Genomic DNA, 18,597 nt, shown 5'->3' with positions numbered 1-18,597 from the left:
GTTGACCCACGCGGAGAGGGACTGTTCGGCAGCGGTACAGCAAGTCCTGCTAGAGAGTAGGAAGCCTTCCACTCACTCCACCTACCTTGCAAAATGGAAGCAGTTCGCGCTCTGGTGTGACCAACGAGGCCTCAATCCCTTCGTAGTCCCTGTCCCTACCATCCTGGACTACCTCTGGTACCTTAAGGAGCAAGGTCTGGCGGTCACCTCCTTGAGGGTACACCTGGCAGCAGTGTCCGCCTTTCGTCCACCTATGGGAGGTCGGTCCGTCTTCTCCAACCAGATGGTTTCCCGCTTCCTTAAAGGCCTGGACCACTTGTACCCGCCCATGCGGCGTCCTGCCCCGACCTGGGATTTGAACCTCGTTCTGGCCAAGCTTATGGGACCACCCTTCGAGCCTCTGGCCACGTGCTCTCTGCTCTACCTCTCCTGGAAGACAGCCTTCCTCGTCGCAATTACAGCAGCGAGACGAGTCTCTGAGCTCCGTGCTCTAATGGTTGGTCCACCATACACCGTCTTCCACGGAGACAAGGTGCAGCTTCGACCACACCCGGCCTTCCTCCCTAAGGTGGTGTCGGCCTTCCACCTCAACCAGGAGATCTTCCTCCCAGTCTTCTTCCCGAAGCCGCATGGCTCACCTCGTGAGCAACAGCTGCACACCCTGGACGTCCGCAGGGCGCTTGCCTTTTACATCGAGCGGACGAAGCCCTTCCGACGTTCGACCCAGCTGTTTATAGCAGTCACCGACCGCATGAAGGGCGAGCCGGTCTCCTCGCAACGAATTTCCTCATGGGTTACGGCATGTATTCGGACGTGCTACGAGCTTGCTCGCGTGCCGCCATGCCGCCTCACTGCTCACTCGACGAGAGCGCACGCCTCGTCGGCCGCCTTCCTGGCCCATGTCCCCATCCAGGACATCTGTAGAGCGGCTACCTGGTCTTCTGTCCACACCTTCGCCTCCCACTACGCGTTGGTGCAGCAATCATGAGACGATGCAGCCTTCGGCTCCGCAGTATTACACTCCGCGACGTCTCACGCCGACCCCACCGCCTAGGTAAGGCTTGGGAATCACCTAACTGGAATGCATAGGAGCAATCACTCGAAGAAGAAGAGACGGTTACTCACCGTAGTAACTGTTGTTCTTCGAGATGTGTTGCTCCTATCCATTCCAGACCCGCCCTCCTTCCCCACTGTCGGAGTAGCCGGCAAGAAGGAACTGAGGAGCGGACGGGCCGGCTGGGGTATATAACAGGCGCCATAGCGGCGCCACTCCAGGGGGCGCCAGCCGGCCCGCCGGAGTTGCTAGGGTAAAAATGTTCCGGAGAGCCGTGCACGCGCGGCGCGCACACCTGACTGGAATGGATAGGAGCAACACATCTCGAAGAACAACAGTTACTACGATGAGTAACCGTCTCTTCCTTAGCTCTGAGTTTCCTGGATTTTATCGTAGGGAGCAGGGGTTAGAAGGGAGAGATTTCACTAGCTCCCACAGTACTAGTAAAATTGCTTAGCACTCTTGATGCTTTCTTACCAGCGTGTGTACTGGAGCCACTCCTGTGGCTTATTGGCTATTGCTAGTCATTCCCATGGTTTCCACAAGAGCTGCAGTTTGCTGAGTATCATAGGCAACTTCACGTGTGAAAACAGAGTTGATAGATGTGTAAGATGATACATTGTACAATATTAACTCTGTACCTTTTTTCTTTTACTTTGTTTTAAAATTTTCCTTGAAGTGGGATACCCTGGTGGACAAGTACCTTCCCCAATGCCTAGTCAGGTATGTATTGTACTAATTTCATAATAAAACTGAGCACTACATTGCAGTTTTAATGAGGAAAATGACAGTCTGTCTCTTTACAATAGTTCTGGATGGCGGTGGTGGGCAGAGAAGGGGAGATGTTGGCAGCAATTTTGCAGACAGTTTTTACAGTCTGTTCAGTAATAGCCCTTTATGTGTTATGTGCAACATGATATCAGAAGAACTGCTATGAGAGGATAGAGTCCTGTATACTCAAACGCATTGAGTGGATAGGAAACATGTAAAGCAGATTCTCTTTGCAATCCTGAGGATTACTATGTTACCAAATACTGCAGTATGTGTCTAATTCTATTTTTGGATAGCACATGCTTGACCTTCCCTTTGACTTGGGTGTAAAGGTCCAATCTTGGTCAATGTTGCCACTGACTTCACTGCAATGAGGATTTGACTGAAAGTTTTCAAATGAATGGCTTCTTTTTATTTCCAGTTACAGAATGTGTCAAAATCCGCTAGCACATCAGTTACTTGTAATCAGTTTAACTAATACACCTTTTGGGGAAAGTTTGGCTGATATGAGAGGTATAAATTTGTTCTACTTTGTCAAACAGTCTTGGAAAATAGCTAACTTCCCTTCAATGGAAAAACACTTTTTTGTTCATGGTTTTATCATTTTCACTGCCAATAATACGATATAGCACAGCTGGGCAACTGAAATAATTTATAGTGTTACTATTATACGCAATGCAGGGGAAGGAAAAAACTTGTACAAAAGATAGTCTGAGAAAGAGTCCTGCAGGATCCACTGCCATAATAGCAGGGGCGTGTAACATGTATTTTGTTGCAGGCAGGATTAGGTGGGCAAAAAAAACCAGATTGTGGTAATCTGTGGGAAAACAAAATGCAAGTTTAGCTACACCTGCTGTTTAAGTTGACCTTATTATCAATCACTTAATTTGAGCCTCTTTTTAAAATCTATTTCTATCAGAAACCTAGTGCAGTGAGCAGTTTTTCCATTAAGTGTTTTTCAAAAAGCAATAATAATCCTAACATTAAAATAATTGGAATGGTATGTTTCAAAATTCTAAAAACAGTACTTAAGCAGTGTTTTTTTAACTTACTTATTATAATAATTTAAAAAATCTACACCTTTTTAAGGTAAAACTGCGGTACAATTTGCTTTGATGTTCCATGTGATATGCACAACAGCAGTTTGTCATAAATAGAATTTCAGCAATGTAAAGCAAGCTTTTTTTTAAAATAAATAAAGGTTTTAATATTTAAATTGAAGTGAGGGATAGAAAGAGATTTGATGTCTATTATAACAGGAGTTAAACAAATCTTTCCTAAGCCATATAAAAAAATACTATACTTCTACCCCGATATAATGTGGTCCGATATAACGTGAATTTGGATATAACGCGGTAAAGCAACGCTCCTGTTTCCTCTGTGCCTGCCCGTTACTTGCTGTGGCCCTCCCCGGGGCCCCCTCACCCCAGCTCGCCTCTGCTCTGCCTCCTCCCACGAGTGTGCCACAGCTCCGCTTCTCCTCCCTCTCAGGCTTGCTGTGCCAATCAGCTGTTTGGCGCAGCAAGCCTGAGAGGGAGGAGAAGCGGAGCTGCGGCACGTTCGTGGGAGGCGGAGGCAGAGCGGAGGTGAGCTAGGGCAGGGGGGCCGCAGCAAGTAAGGGGGGAGGATGCAGAGGAACCGCTCATCTCCGCTCCGCTGCCGCCGCCTCCTCCCACGAGCACGAGCACGCTGCTCAGCTCCGCTTCTCCTCCCTCCCAGGTTTGCCGTGCCAAACAGCTGATTGGTGCAGCAGGCCTGGGAGGGAGGGGGGAGAAGCAGAGCTGCAGCACACTCATGGGAGGAGGCGGAACGGAGGTGAGCTGGTGCGAGGGAGCCCCGGGGAGGCCCTCAGCAAGTAACAGGGGGTGCAGAGGAACCGCTCCAGCTCATCTCCGCTTCCTCCCTTGAGCGTGCCGCCGCCGCTCCACTTCTCCCCCCTCCTTCCAGGCTTGCTGGGCCAAACAGCTGATTGGCACGGCAAGCCTGGAAGGGAGAGAGAAGCGGAGTGGCAGTGGCATGCTCAGGGAGTAGGCGGAGGTAGAGCAGAGGTGAGCTGGGGCGGGGAGCAGTTCCTCTCCCCACCCTGATATAATGCAGCCTCACCTATAACACGGTCAGATTTTTTGGCTCCTGAGGACCACGTTATATCGGGGTAGAGGGGGGTGTGTACACACACCTCTACCCTGATATAATGATATGAAATAGGCACCCAAATAATCTCCAAGCCAGATTTTGACAGTAGCTGTCTTTTTGCAGTGGTACTAAGTGTAATTGATTAGTGGATAATTGATCCATCCCTCCATCCTGGAGGGATGGATGAGTTTGAAACCAGAAGTGGCTTTATGCCTTTAGCAAGTGACTACAATCAAACCCATGCTTTAATGCAATTTAAAAAACCTCTTTTCTAGTTCTTATTTATTTGTACCAAGACCAAAGGTGTACGTGGTGTCTCGCAGAACAGATTGTTAGATAAAGTACCCGCCCCGAAGAATTTACAAACTAGATTATAAACATGACACAACAAATGAGAATGAGGGGAATGGGGCAGCGTGGTTGGACATGGTTATATACATAACATTATTCAGACAACTGGCTCTTAGGTCATGTGGTAATATTTAGAACAGAAAAACAAAGCATTGGCAATTTAATGACCAGATTAATAATCTGACTGTAAATTCTGCACCATGCTAATATTTAATGAAGCTCTGAACAATAAGATTATAGATGTTCATAGATTTTAGGGCCAGAAGAAGAAACCCTTATGGACATCTAGTTGTATCCTGTGTTACACAGGTCAAGAGTTTCATCCATTAATTCCTGCATCAAGCCCATAGTTTGTGGTAGAGCTAGAACATAATTAGAAAGACATCCAACATAGATTTAAAGACTTCAAGTGACGGAAACCACTACGTCCCTTGGTAAACTGTTCCAGTGATCAAGTACCTTAATTTAGAAATCTGCACTTTTGTCTCACTTTAATTTATCTAGTTTGTTTCCCGTCATTGTTCTTGTTATGCCTTTACTAGAGTAGAGTCCTCTTCTATCAGAATCTTTTCCCCATATAGGTACTTATAGACGGTGATTGAGTCACCTCATAACTTTCTCTTTGAGCAGCTAAATAGATAGAGGTGCCTTACAATAAAAGACTTATGAAGCTCCAATTCTAGTCGCTCTTTTCTGAATCCTTTTCAGGTTTCCAGCAGCCTTTGAAAATAAATCAAGCAAAAGTTTAGGAGTTACATAATAATGAATTTTTAACTGCATGTGAGGCTTTCCTCTTTCCCTGAGAATTTAGAGTAAACTATCAAATCCTACTGATGAGACCAGAATTTTAAAGAATTATTTGGAAAACAACATTCTTTAAAAATCTGATTAATTGAACCTGTGTGCATGGAAAAAAAACACCATAAGACTAGTAGCTGCCTTTTGACACAATAAGTATTTAGTTCCAAGTCTGCACGTTTTTGTACTGAAACATCTGGATCATCATTTTGTTAAAAGGTAGTTTGGAGCATAATGCAAAGTAAATGATGTAAGCAGCATGGTGTCTCAAAACATACTTTCTAGCAGCATGAGAATAATACATGAAATATTTCTTCATTAATCTGTACCCCAAGGGACTATGGAAAATAACATGAAACACATTAATTGAAAATACACCCAGACTAGAATAGGGAGGACAGTGGAATATAGTTATAATATAGGTTAATATAGGTATTACTTCACAATCGTTTCCCTTTGATTTTTCACTTACCATACAACTCTTACGTTTAGTTTGGAAACTTTTTTTTAAGATGCTGCAAAATGATGGTTTACTTTGGATGCACCCACACTTCAATATTAGACTCAACCAGATGTGTCAATCATTTTATATATGTGTTTATAGTTTGGGGGTTATAGGCACTCTGACTTTATTTTTAAGGCCAGAGATGTTTGTTTAGATGACATGTTCCTTACACATGCAAACTGGCAACATTAGGGTGTCCGGACGTCCTGATAAAATCGGGACTGTCCCGATATTTAGTAGTTTATCCTGTGTCCCAACCGATGTATGGTCGGGAGGCCATTTGTCCCAATAGTTTGCACTCCGTTTTTTTTTTTTTCTTCAGCTGCGGCCTCCCTCCCCATCCCATGTGTCCCGATATTTTGTTCTTGTCATCTGGTCACCATAGGCAACATACTATTCTAACTGCAGATTAAAAAATATTAAGAAAGATTAAGGCCAGAAGTACATCAAAGCAAGCACAGATAATGCAATTCCTAATTCCTCTGTAAAGACATTATCTTGCATAAAGTCTGGGATGGGGGTGTGAAAGTTACTCGCCCCAAGCCAGAGGCTAGCTGCAGGGCTATAGCTCTGCTCTCTTGGGGCCAATACTCAGGCCTATAGCTTGGAGGAAGGATCACTGCACCCTATGCAGAGGTTCCCAGTCACTGGATCCATGTAAGTATAGATCCAGTGGACACTGTCCTTATCACCAAAATCAAAGCAGGTGTGGAGTGTTCTCTCTTGACATGCATAGGATATGGAGACTCCATCTCTCTTCCCCACTCCACTATGCAGTCATGTCGCATGTTTTTTTCCACACTCAAACCCCTATTTAGGGGTATTATGGGGGCAAAGAGCGCTTTTGGCAGCAAGTGATGTTCACCCATTTTGTTTTAGCTGCTTGATTACATAAGTTTCTAAGGATGCCTGCTTATTTAAGAGAGCTGTGTATGGTAGTTGTGCACCAGAGATAGTAACAATTAAGCTGGTTTCCTTTGGATTGTTTTTATTACAAGTGCCGTATAAACACATTGCTTAGTAAATCCCACAAATAGATTCTGTTTTATAGTAGGGCACTGTTCCATGCAACCGAAACAGATGCCCGTGTATATTTTCAGGTAGCATGCATGCAGGGCTCTACATGCTGAGATTATTCCTTTATAACAGTTAAGGTACACTGGCAGTAACACCATAGAAACCCTTGCAGTTTCCTTAGTACTGCATGTAAAACGTAAAGAACAAACCAATCCTATAGGTGGACTTGGGTTCTTTACTAGCATGGATCACTAGGTATCTTGATCATTACCTGGCACCATTTATCATAATTATCCACTCTTTCAAAGAATACAAAGTTAGCGTATTTTATAGTCAGTATTTTTGAAAGGAGTTGGATATTTTGTCAGGAAGCGTCACACTTTTACAGTAAATTGTAATAATAGAATCATAGAATATCAAGGTTGGAGGGGACCTCCGGAGGTCACCTAGTCCTACCCCCTGCTCAAAGCAGGACCAATCCCCAACTAAATCATCCCAGCCAGGGCTTTGTCAAGCCTGACCTTAAAAACCTCAAAGGAAGGAGATTCCACCACCTCCCTAGGTAACCCATTCCAGTGCTTCACCACCCTCCTAGTGAAAAAGTTTTTTTTTCTAATATCCAAACTAAACCTCCACTGCAACTTGAGACCATTACTCCTTGTTCTGTCATCTGGTACCACTGAGAACAGTCTAGATCCATCCTCTTTGGAACCCCCTTTCAGGTACTTGAAAGCAGCTATCAAATCCCCCCTCATTCTTCTCTTCTGCAGACTAAACAATCCCAGTTCCCTCAGCTTCTCCTCATAAGTCATGTGCCCCAGCCCCCTAATAATTTTGTTGCCCTCCGCTGGACTCTTTCCAATTTTTCCACATCCTTCTTGTAGTGTGGGGCCCAAAACTGGACACAATACTCCAGATGAGGCCTCACCAATGTCGAATAGAGGGGAATGATCACGTCTCTTGATCTACTGGCAATGCCCCTACTTATACAGCCCAAAATGCTGCTAGCCTTCTTGGCAACAAGGGCACACTGTTGACTTATATCCAGCTTCTCGTCCACTGTAATCCCTAGGTCATTTTCTGCAGAACTGCTGCCTAGCCATTCGGTTCCTAGTCTGTAGCAGTGCATGGGATTCTTCTGTCCTAAGTGCAGGACTCTGCACTTGTCCTTGTTGAACCTCATCATATTTCTTTTGGCCCAATCCTCTAATTTGTCTAGGTCCCTCTGTATCCTATCCCTACCCTCCAGCATATCTTCCACTCCTCCCAATTTAATGTAATCTGCAAACTTGCTGAGGGTGCAGCCATCCTCCAGATCATTAATGAAGATATTGAACAAAACCGGCCCCAGGACCAACCCTTGGGGCACTCCGCTTGATACCAGCTGTCAACTAGACATGGAGCCATTGATCACTACCCGTTGAGCCTGACGATCTAGCCAGCTTTCTATCCACTTTATAGTCCATTCATCCAGCCCATATTTCTTTAACTTGCCGGCAAGAATACTGTGGGAGACCATATTAAAAGCTTTGCTAAAGTCAAGGAATAACACATCCACTGCTTTCCCCATATCCACAGAGTCAGTTATCTCGTCATAGAAGGCAATTAGGTTAGTCAGGCATGACTTGCCCTTGGCGAATCCATGCTGACTGTTCCTGATCACTTTCCTCTTCTCTAAGTGCTTTAGAATTGATTCCTTGAGGACCTGCTCCATGATTTTTCCAGGGACTGAGGTGAGGCTGACTGGCCTGTAGTTCCCCGGATCCTCTTTCTTCCCTTTTTTAAAGATGGGCACTACAGTAGCCTTTTTCCAGTCATCCGGGACCTCCCACGAGCAATCACATCCGCCAACTCCTTTAGCACCCTTGGATGTAGTGCATCTGGCCCCATGGACTTGTGCTCACCCAGCTTTTCTAAATAGTCCTGAATCACTTCTTTCTCCACAGAGCTAGTGGTGTTGTCTGCAAGAAGCCATGATCTTCCTTTGATGGGGGAAAATACCTTGTGCATTCCCCACCCATGTGAACATAGTGGTGCAAAGATGCAGTGGAATTGGTGCAATCATTTGTCTTGTGCAGGGGAAGCATGTGTGGGGACTGCACAGCATGGAGCACAGCTCTGTTTGGACTACCAGTGTGCTTTGGGACAGATTGGAGTGGGCCAGGGAAGGACTGGAACAGGGGTAGTGGATCCACCATTTTGTGGATTGAATGGTGGTTAACGTGGCCAGAGAAGGGAATCAGTAGCTGTAGCAGATGCAATGTGCTCTGAGAGGAGGATTCCTTTCTATCAAGCCCTGCAGAATCCCCAGTGCACAGGCCAGCTACTTAGGCTCTGTACTTGTGAAAGGATCTGCCCTCTAGTGGCTTGCTTTTGGAAACTCTGTCTATGCAAAAAGGAGAGTTACAGTCTTCTTTAACCTACACAGCCGCTTTCTTCAGTATTCTGCATGTGGTCTGTCTGGAAAGCCCAGTGATTTCAGTGAAAGTGCTACATCCAGAATGCTCCCTAGAGAACAGCAACATGTATTGGAAAGAACAGTTCTGTCCTAAATGGTCACTGAGTTTGCATCCAGAATACATCCTCAGTAATGCAACTGTGCAAAACAGTGTTAATTTGGCATTAGTGGATCAAGACTGTTCATTGCGTTAAAATGCCTTCCTAACTCTGTTAAGAGGTTGTTCCTCTCCCAGGGAGTGTGTGGTAAAACTTAGACAAGTTCCTTGCATCTCTATCTGAAATATTACCTGTAAAGTTTAACACTACATTAAATTAGTACTTTGCATTGTGTAAATTGGCTGGTAATGCATAACTTGTTCATTCTTAGCCTGTAGCAATGACTCAAAGTACCCAGGGCACAATTCGAGCTGCGCCCAACTTTGATGCTGGGAGGGATGCAGAAATACTGCGCAAGGCTATGAAGGGATTTGGTAAGACAAGATCTTTATTTATTTAGTGATTACTACAGAGTTTGTTTATTAGCCAAAAAGTTAAAGGCATTTTTCTTTTCTTCTAATTGTATAGATCTTGGGTCAAGTTTTCAGACTCCTAATTCTCAGTTGGTGTTTTTGAAAACTGTACATGTTAAGCATATATATTGGCCAACATTTTTTATTTTTTGTGTATGTATGTGTAAAAATATGCACTGTATTTGTTAAAACTCTAAAATTGTAAAATGAACAGTTTTGGAGGATTATGTTTATACTTTCTTGTAAGAAATTGCCTTTTTATTTCCTAGGAACGGATGAGCAGGCTATCATTAATGTTGTGTCCAATCGCTCCAGTGATCAAAGGCAAAAAATCAAGGCAGCTTTCAAGACTATGTATGGCAAGGTATGTTCATTGGTTACTCTTCTAACCAATAAACAAATTGGCAGTGATACAGTAACACTAGCAAACTTGGTTGTATGTAATGGTATTTTAGTCCCAGGTAGAGTGCGCATGATTTTTGTTTTTAAAATTTCTGTGTACACTTAGCTACATTCCTTGTTCTACCAGTAGCTCCAGGAACTTCAGTACAGCCCTGACAATTGGTGGGATTTTTTTCAAGCAGTGTCTTTCCAGGACCAAACATTAAGTTTCCTTTATTTTTGTTAATTATTTGAAGGGCAGAACATAATGAAATTCAAACTATACCTTGGTGGAAGACATCAGAAATACTTTGGCAGGTAATATTAACATATGGGATGGGATCTTGATTAATTGGAAAGACACTCTGAAACCAATGGTGTAAAATTCAACAAGAATCAATGTAAAGTGTTCAATGAAAGGCAAACTATTTACATGCAGTTAGAGAGACGGGTCTAAATCCTAAAGTCCTTACTCAGGCAAAACTGCTACTGAAGTACATAGAGTTTTGCCACAAATACAGACTTCAGGAATTTACCATGGAGGATAACCTACTATAGGTGGAACAGGATCTGAGTCATACATGGTAATTTATGGTATAAGCAAACTCTGTAAAACTGTTACACTCAAACAAGTGTTAGACTATGTTCGTTTCAACTTTAATATGAGTAAACCAAGTGAAGTAATTTGGTTTACTCATATTAAAGTTGAAACGAACATAGTCTACACTCTAAGCAGCACTGAGTAAGCTTCATTGGAGAACTATGGTTAGATTTAGATAACATTTTAAAAGAAAATTTGAGCTCTGAGGACAGGAAATGAAATAAAATAATAAAACATTTAGTTTGTGACTAACCTTTGCACTGTGTCCTGATTATAAGACCAGTCTGATACAGTTGTGGTAGTGCACCTTGTCACTGAACAAGTGGTAAATACGTATTTTATATTTATATATAATATATAGTAAACTCTGCTCTCTCCATTTTGCACACTCCTGGCAGCTAATTTGTTTGTCATGACCCATCTTTCAGTTCCAGGAAACAGGGTGCAAAGTTTCCATATCTGCTTTGGTGGAGTTGGCCTTTTCTGGTGATCAAAGAAGTTTAGACATTCTTGCCACTTTCTCTGATTTTTGCTCCCAAAAAAGGAAGCGTGGGACTTGAAATAGGAATTCTTCAGGAGTCTGCTGAGAACTCATTTAGCTACTGTGCTGCATCACATGACACTTAACTCCATAATATTATTTTAGTGATAGTGTCTCCGGGGAAAGATGAGAACAAAAGCTTTGGGGGATGGTGGGGGAAAAAGAGAAACCACCCTGGAAATTTTGAAAAGAGTTTAGATCCTAAAAATGGGCAAGTATTGTAACTGCTAAAATATTACCTTCATGCCAATGTCTCTCAGGAAAATCTAGCCAGAAATATTATTGCTTGAAATATTTGTAATTTAAAAATAGGGCAAGAATATCCATGTTATATCTATAAAAATGTTCCTTTTAAATTACTTCTGTGTTCTGGCAGTGCCTAGAAGCCACAACCAAGACTGAAACCCTGTTGTGCCTAGGTGCTGTAGCTACACTAAGTGAGAAACTTGCTCTCCCAGAACGGAGACTCTAAAAAGAGTGTGGGAGAAGCTAGCAGTATGGACAGGACTTTGAAAAGATTAGCTCTCCTGGGTCATGTTGCTATGCCACTGTGAGAGAAAGGAAGGAGATCTGTCTTCATTTTTGTTACGTGCCCTCAAGTCTGGTGGTGGGGAGTTCCCTAGGTATGGGTCTGTCACATGACTGCTAGGTATCATGCTTTGTCAGCAACAGCATCCCTGTTGATCACAATTTGGAGGCAGGTGTTGCAGCAGCGTAGTCTGAAACAGCTAGGCCTCTGTGCATAGAAAACTTTAAAAGACGACATGCCCAGGAAAAGAAAATTGGGTCAGTGCCCTTTTTTGTCTTTTGATATATAAAGAAGGCCCAAATGTGTTTTCCTTAAAATCAAATACATGTTGTCTACATGTCTTATGGTTGAGATTAAGATTTTACCTACCCTGTTTTTCCTAAAAGATTCTGTGGGCAGTTGGAGAATTAGAACAATTATGACCCCACAGCTATCAATGAGTGAAACCTAATTAATTCAATGGGAGTCCGCTGGCACCTTAAAGACTAACAGATGTATTTGGGCATAAGCTTTCATGGGTAAAAAACCCACTTTTTCAGATGCATTTAGATGCATCTGTTAGTCTTTCAGGTGCCACTGGTATCCTCGTTTTTGTGGATATAGACTAACATGGCTACCCCTCTGATACTAATTAATTCAGGAGAGGAAAGTAGTTGTAGTCAGTATGTTTAAAACTTTGTGCTCTGTGGATATGGGGAAAGTGGTGGACATATGATATACCTTGACTCGCTTATTTTTAGTACATAATCAAAATATACAGTGTGACAGACCCAGACCAGTGGGGTACAGGAGTCTGGTAGAGGGCAAATATACTGGTCACTGGATGAGTAGTTTTCTGTTCCCTGAGTGACCAGAGCAGGGGCTGCACTAGAGTAATCAGGAACCTGCTAGAACCAATTAAGGCAGACAGGCTGATTAGAACACCTGCAGCCAATCAAGGCAGGCTAATCAGGGCACCTGGGTTTAAAAAGGAGCTCACTCCAGTCAGGGCGGGGGAAGCCAGAGGAGAGGAAGTGAGTGTGAGGAGCTGGGAGCAAGAGGTGCAAGGAACTGAGAGTGAGAGCGGGTGCTGCTGGAGGACTCAGGAGTACAAGTGTTATCAGACACCAGGAGGAAGGTCCTGTGGTGAGGATAAAGAAGGTGTTTGGAGGAGGCCATGGGGAAGTAGCCCAGGGAGTTGTAGTTGTCATGCAGCTGTTACAGGAGGCACTATAGACAGCTGCAATCCACAGGACCCTGGGCTGGAACCTGGAGTAGAGGGCGGGCCCAGGTTCCCCCCAAACCTCCCAACTCCTGATCAGACACAGAAGTTGACCCAGACTGTGGGGAAGATCACTGACGTGAGCAAATCTGCCAAATAAGCGCAGGACCCACCAAGGTAGAGGAGGAACTTTGTCACAACAGTTAGAGATTGGCCAAAAGCAGAACCTTTAATCCAACCCCCTTTTGAATTTTATGGGAGGAGGGTTTATGTTTGAATTCTGGATCTAAAATTCAAATGGGCCTATTTTCTGGTTCTCTCAGAAACAGTGGATGCCACAACCTTTTCATTAGCTAAAATAATGGAAATCTTGAAAAATCAACTAATCTTGTGAGACTGCTGCCTTTTTGGTCTGAAATCTTGCATAGACTGCTCAGTAGTTTACAGCAGTCTAATAAACAGTATTAATGCCTACAGTGATCATCTGAACCCTAACCCCAGCCTATAACCTCTTCCAAATCTGAAGATCTGGATATTGCCTCTTTAGCCCCTTCCTAATTACCACACTGTTCATGTACTACATATTTGTACTCTAACCTCATACTTATTTTTGTAACTGGACAGGATTTAATTAAAGATCTGATGTCTGAACTAAGTGGAAACATGGAAGAACTGATATTAGCCTTGTTCATGCCACCTACCTATTATGATGCCTGGAGTTTACGTCATGCAATGAAGGTATAATTTTATCATGAATAAAACACTAAATTAGACACTTTCTATGTTACGGGACATGACAGTTTTGCAGTTTTAGTAATTCCTGACAAGTTTGGCATGCGAAACCTTTTACTGGCATGCAAAACTTTAAATTAATGAAGACTTGGCACACCACTTCCCAAAGGTTAGTGACCCCATGGCTAGCATGTTGTGGGCACTACTGGAAACTAGTATCAGAACCCACATAGCCGAGCTATGAGTGAACAGTGGGTTGGCAGAAATAATTAAGTACATCATGTCTATGAATGAATGGTAAAAATGTCAATTGTGTATATATTAAATGTTTTTATACTGATGAGGTTTCAAAAGCTACAAATTTCTACAGAATATGGAGTACGATTCAATAAGACCTCCTTTAGGCAGGTGTAAGAGACATCCTTGACTTACTCTTATTTATACTACAGCAGGGCCTACATATTCCAGTTAGATCAGACCCCATCCCCCTCATTGTGATAAGCTCCCTAAAAACAACATGAGATGGCCCCTGCCCTGAAGAGCTTTATTTTTTTTTAAAAGGCAGGAGGATTATAAGGGTAACCGTGACAGGAAGGCCTGGTGCAGCACAATTTGCTGTATGATTTTTTTTGGTATATATTAAAAAGGGGCGTATTAATGAAGCTCTCGCTTATGCCAGATATAGGAGGAAAGGCTAAATTTGGAACGGAGAACTACTTGTAAACTGAGCAGAATAGGATCCAGATACACATTCTGTTTCTAATAGTGCTTTGATAGGTCATTACTTTGTTTCAAACCCCCTATTAGAAGGGAATTGTTAGTTCGCAATATAAAATAAGGTAGTCAAATTTTAGGACAAAAGTAACGGGCTTAATCTGCAGCAAGGGAAATTTAGGTTAGATATTAAGAAAAACCTTCCAACTTTTAAGGCTAGTTAAGCACTGGAATAGGCTTCTAAGGGAGGATGTGGAATCCCATCATTGGAGGGTTTTAAGAACAGATTAGACAAACAATTGTCAGGGTGGTATAGGTTCACTTGGTCCTGCCTCAGCACAGGGGGATGGGACTAGATTACATCTCAAGGTCCCTTGCAGCCCTACATTTTTATGTTTAAGTATCTTTATTTCCTTTCTAAAATTTTCCTTTTCTCTAACTGGCTATGCCTCAGCTCATTGTTCATGCCCTCTGTTAGTAGTTTCTCAACACTCCTAACTCACCAGTTTAAAAAACAAAATAAAACCAACCCCATACCTTACATTTTGAGTAATGAGATCAGAGAGGATTTAGAATGTTCAGAAAGGAGGGACCAATGCTGCTTTTACAATTTAGATAATACTAAAACAGTTTCAAAATGTAATAAATGACTGATTGTAACAGTTGGTTTTATAGTGTCACAGAAAATTGTAAAGAAGGGTAAGTGTGCTTTGTTGCAGCAATACTTTCTCTTTCTCTGCCTATAGGGAGCTGGCACTCAGGAGAGAGTGTTGATTGAGATTCTTTGTACAAGGACGAACCAGGAAATTCGAGACATAGTCAGGACTTACAAAACAGAATTTGGAAGAGACATTGAACAGGATATCAGAGCAGATACCTCAGGACACTTTGAACGATTACTCATATCTATGTGCCAGGTGAGCTGTAGGGCATTTTTTTGACAATGGTGAGTTTGTTGGTAAACCAAAGGTGTAAGGACCTCATGCTGCATACATTTCATGCATTTATTACAGAACAGACTGGTGAGTGGAGTTATAGCTCCATATCAGATGCTTACAGTAAACAAACACCGTTTTTTAAAAAAAGTTCACCTGTTTTTATAGCTTGAAGAAGAGTATGACTGAGAGATCATCAAAATGTGTATGCCTAATCAGAGCCAGCTTCTGTAAGAAGTTATGTGGCACTGGTCTATGTCTTTATAGGAGAATGACAACATATGGTCTCATCCTGTCTACCCAGGAATCCCTACTGAGTTGAGTGATCCAGCTACAGCACTGTAGCCATCCCAAAAAACACATTTAAATCACAGTTTGGCCTTGCAGTCTAGATGGGAACACATCATGGTGTATCAGTGCTCCAGAACTATGCTGAAGCCCGGGGACTTTTACCATCATTCAAGAACGTGGTTCCAGGAGGGTGCAGTCCCTCTTACAGTGTAAGACCAAACCATGGTTTAACACATAGTGGGAATCAAGTGCTGAAACCTGAGTTTCAGAAACCTGTCTCCTAACACAATAGATGTCTTAATATATAGAAGACTTGTGAGAATCCATGGGCATATCCTAAGCAGGACATTAATCTCAAAACTCACTCCCCCTCCTTTAGTTCCCCGCTTGTCTTTCCCTTCTCAGATGGAACTGTTCTATGCAGATAGTGCGGCTACCCTTGAACTCAGCTGGATCATGGAGCCTGCCTATAGTATGTCATCTATGTATGGGACTGTTATACTGTCCAGTTTTTCAGTGTTGTTAGCCTCAATATCCTATTGAAATAGATTTTAAATATGGTGAAGCACTACAAGTTATAAAATCTGGCATGTATCTGACCCCCCCCACCCCCCATTCGCTGTAAACCAGGAGCCATGTTCTGTGGTAGCTTGTATTCTGAGCAGAGCTGCATTTTGTGGGACATGAAAATGTGGGGAATGCATTCCCTCATTTAGTTGATGAAAGTGATGTTTCCCTTGTTTCATTTGTAGTTCCATAAAGTCTTAGATACTGTGATATCCCTCCCCACCTCTTCTGACTGTAAATGCCTTTCTTTTTGAGCCTCGCCATTTTACAGTTTCTTAAACTTCCGTGACATTTCTACTTTGATGTTCTCTTGAGTGTATCAACCCTTGTGAGAGCTGTGGCATTAATTACCACAAATATTTTCTGAGGATTTTTATTACCTGCCTCTGTAAAGTCAAAAAGGCAAATTCTAGAGAAGCTTGCAGTGGTGAGTTTTTATTATTTTGATATATCCAACACATTATGATAGCTAGTGGTCATCTGCACATTATATAACTTATATAGATGTTAGTTCATTTAAGGCATAAAAAAGTAGTTTGGAAATAGCATCTTCAGAAATTACTTTTTGCTGGTACCACCACCACACTGCCTAAAATTAGATATTAATGTGTGTTCTGTTGGTGCTAAAAATCTACCCTCAGATCTTTTCTCAGTCAGTCATTATGCTTCAGAGTCAACACCATTCTGCGAAGAATGGAATCAGATCGTGCCTTTTATTGCTATTATTTCAGGCTGCGTGCGTACTCAGTAAAACAATGCATTAGTTCATGTTCAGAAGGTTCTTTGCAACCAGTAGAGCTAGAAACAAAAATATTAAATTAAGCAGAAAACACGGGTTAAGTTTTCACGTAAGTATCAAGAAGCCACAGGAGCTAAAAACATGAGATAATTTCAACTTAGAGCTGTTGACCCAGATGATTTAAGGTTTTTAAGTTGTGCTCTGCAGAGTAAGAGTGTCAGGCTCTCTTACTATGTTCAGCTTACAAGAAATCACTGTAAATGGAAAGGCATGTTTTCAAACTGCTACTTAAAAGCACAGCTGTTAAGTTGATGCAGCCGGAAACTGACAACAGACTATGTCTGTCTGTCCATCAGAGGCAGCTAGAAGGCATTTAATATTTACTTCCTTTCAGGATACAGTGAGTATATATTGTCTTCCATTTCTAATAACCTGAAGAGCCTGAAGTACTCTTGAATTCAGAATTCCAATATGCCGTAGCCTTGCTCCTTTTCAAAGAACTATTGTAGAACAGTCATGAGCTCACTGTCTGAGCAGACAGAGATTTGTAGCACTGTCCATGCATCACAATATGCATAATACTTGGTACTTCTATAGGACTTTTCATCTGAGGATCTCAAAGCACTTTACAAATAATTGAGGCTCTCACCTCTGCAGCAAAGGTGAATAAAGGTAAGAATTGTTCTCATTTTACAAAGGAGTACAAAAAAGATTCAGGGGTCACACAGCTTGTCCGTGACAGAGCTGGGTGATAGGCTTGGAGTTCTGACTCCTAGTCCCCTCATTTAACTGGTGCACAATCCAATCCTGCCTCCAAAAACAAGTGAGGCTTATCGGGGAAACAGCTGTCATAAAAGAGTCCTTTACCAATTCTAGTTTACTGTTTGAAGATAACCATTTGGCAAGGCTGTAAGATGTGGTAAGGAACAGAAAATGTTGTGTTACTGATTGAGCACTTGCTTCACTTGCAGGGCAATCGGGATGAGAATCAATCAGTGAACTACCAAAAAGCTCAGGAAGATGCTCAGCGTCTCTACCAAGCTGGTGAAGGGAAACTTGGAACTGATGAGTCTTGCTTTAACATGATTCTGGCAACTAGAAGTTTCCCCCAGCTAAAAGCTACAGTTGAAACATATTCTAAGGTAGACATTTTTCTATTAAAGATTATGAACTAAGTTCAGCCCTGGGGTAAAAACAGATGAAATGCCATTAACTTCAAATGAGTTTGGTCTGCATATGCCAGAACTGAATTTGGCTCCATTCCCGCATGTTTAAAAAAACAAACCCTCCTAATCCCTTTAACTTATATGTGCAGATTGCCAATCGTGATCTGTTAAGCAGCATTGGCCGGGAGTTTTCTGGAAGTGTAGAAGATGGCTTGAAGACCATCGGTAAGAGACTTTTCTTTCTTTTAAAGAGGGTATTTATGACTAATTGGAGAGGTAAAGCTAGTAGGGCTGTCAATTAATCACAGTTAATACATGCAATTAATGCAAAACAAATTAACTAGATTTAAAAAGTCATGATTAATCACACAATAATAGAATACCAGTTTAAATGCATTAAAAATATTTTTGGATGTTCTACATTTTCAAATATATTGATTTCAATTACAATTCAGAATATGAACTGTACAGTGCTCACTTTATATTACTACTTGTTCAGCCAATAGCTAAGGCAAACAAGTTTGTTTATATTTATGGGAGACAATGCTGCCTGCTTTTTATTTACAATGTCACCTGAAAGTGAGAACAAACATTCGCATGGC

General features: G+C 42.3%; 1 protein-coding gene across 2 annotated transcripts in view; it reads left to right on the top strand.

The window, feature by feature from the left end:
* ANXA7 (annexin A7) overlaps positions 1 to 18,597 on the top strand; it is a 53,892-nt gene that overhangs the window by 30,181 nt on the left and 5,114 nt on the right. For both annotated transcript variants that reach the window (XM_039480697.1, XM_039480698.1), the window contains 7 exons: positions 1,734 to 1,777; positions 9,457 to 9,559; positions 9,868 to 9,962; positions 13,476 to 13,589; positions 15,044 to 15,214; positions 17,801 to 17,971; positions 18,145 to 18,220. In XM_039480697.1, the coding sequence (XP_039336631.1) occupies positions 1,734 to 1,777; positions 9,457 to 9,559; positions 9,868 to 9,962; positions 13,476 to 13,589; positions 15,044 to 15,214; positions 17,801 to 17,971; positions 18,145 to 18,220 (774 nt within the window). The remainder of the gene's footprint in view (positions 1 to 1,733; positions 1,778 to 9,456; positions 9,560 to 9,867; positions 9,963 to 13,475; positions 13,590 to 15,043; positions 15,215 to 17,800; positions 17,972 to 18,144; positions 18,221 to 18,597) is intronic.

Source organism: Mauremys reevesii, linkage group 7 (genome assembly GCF_016161935.1).
Source record: "Mauremys reevesii isolate NIE-2019 linkage group 7, ASM1616193v1, whole genome shotgun sequence".
Taxonomy (NCBI): domain Eukaryota; kingdom Metazoa; phylum Chordata; order Testudines; family Geoemydidae; genus Mauremys; species Mauremys reevesii.
The sequence above is the reverse complement of the archived record's forward strand: the minus strand, read 5'-3'. Positions and strand labels throughout refer to the sequence as shown.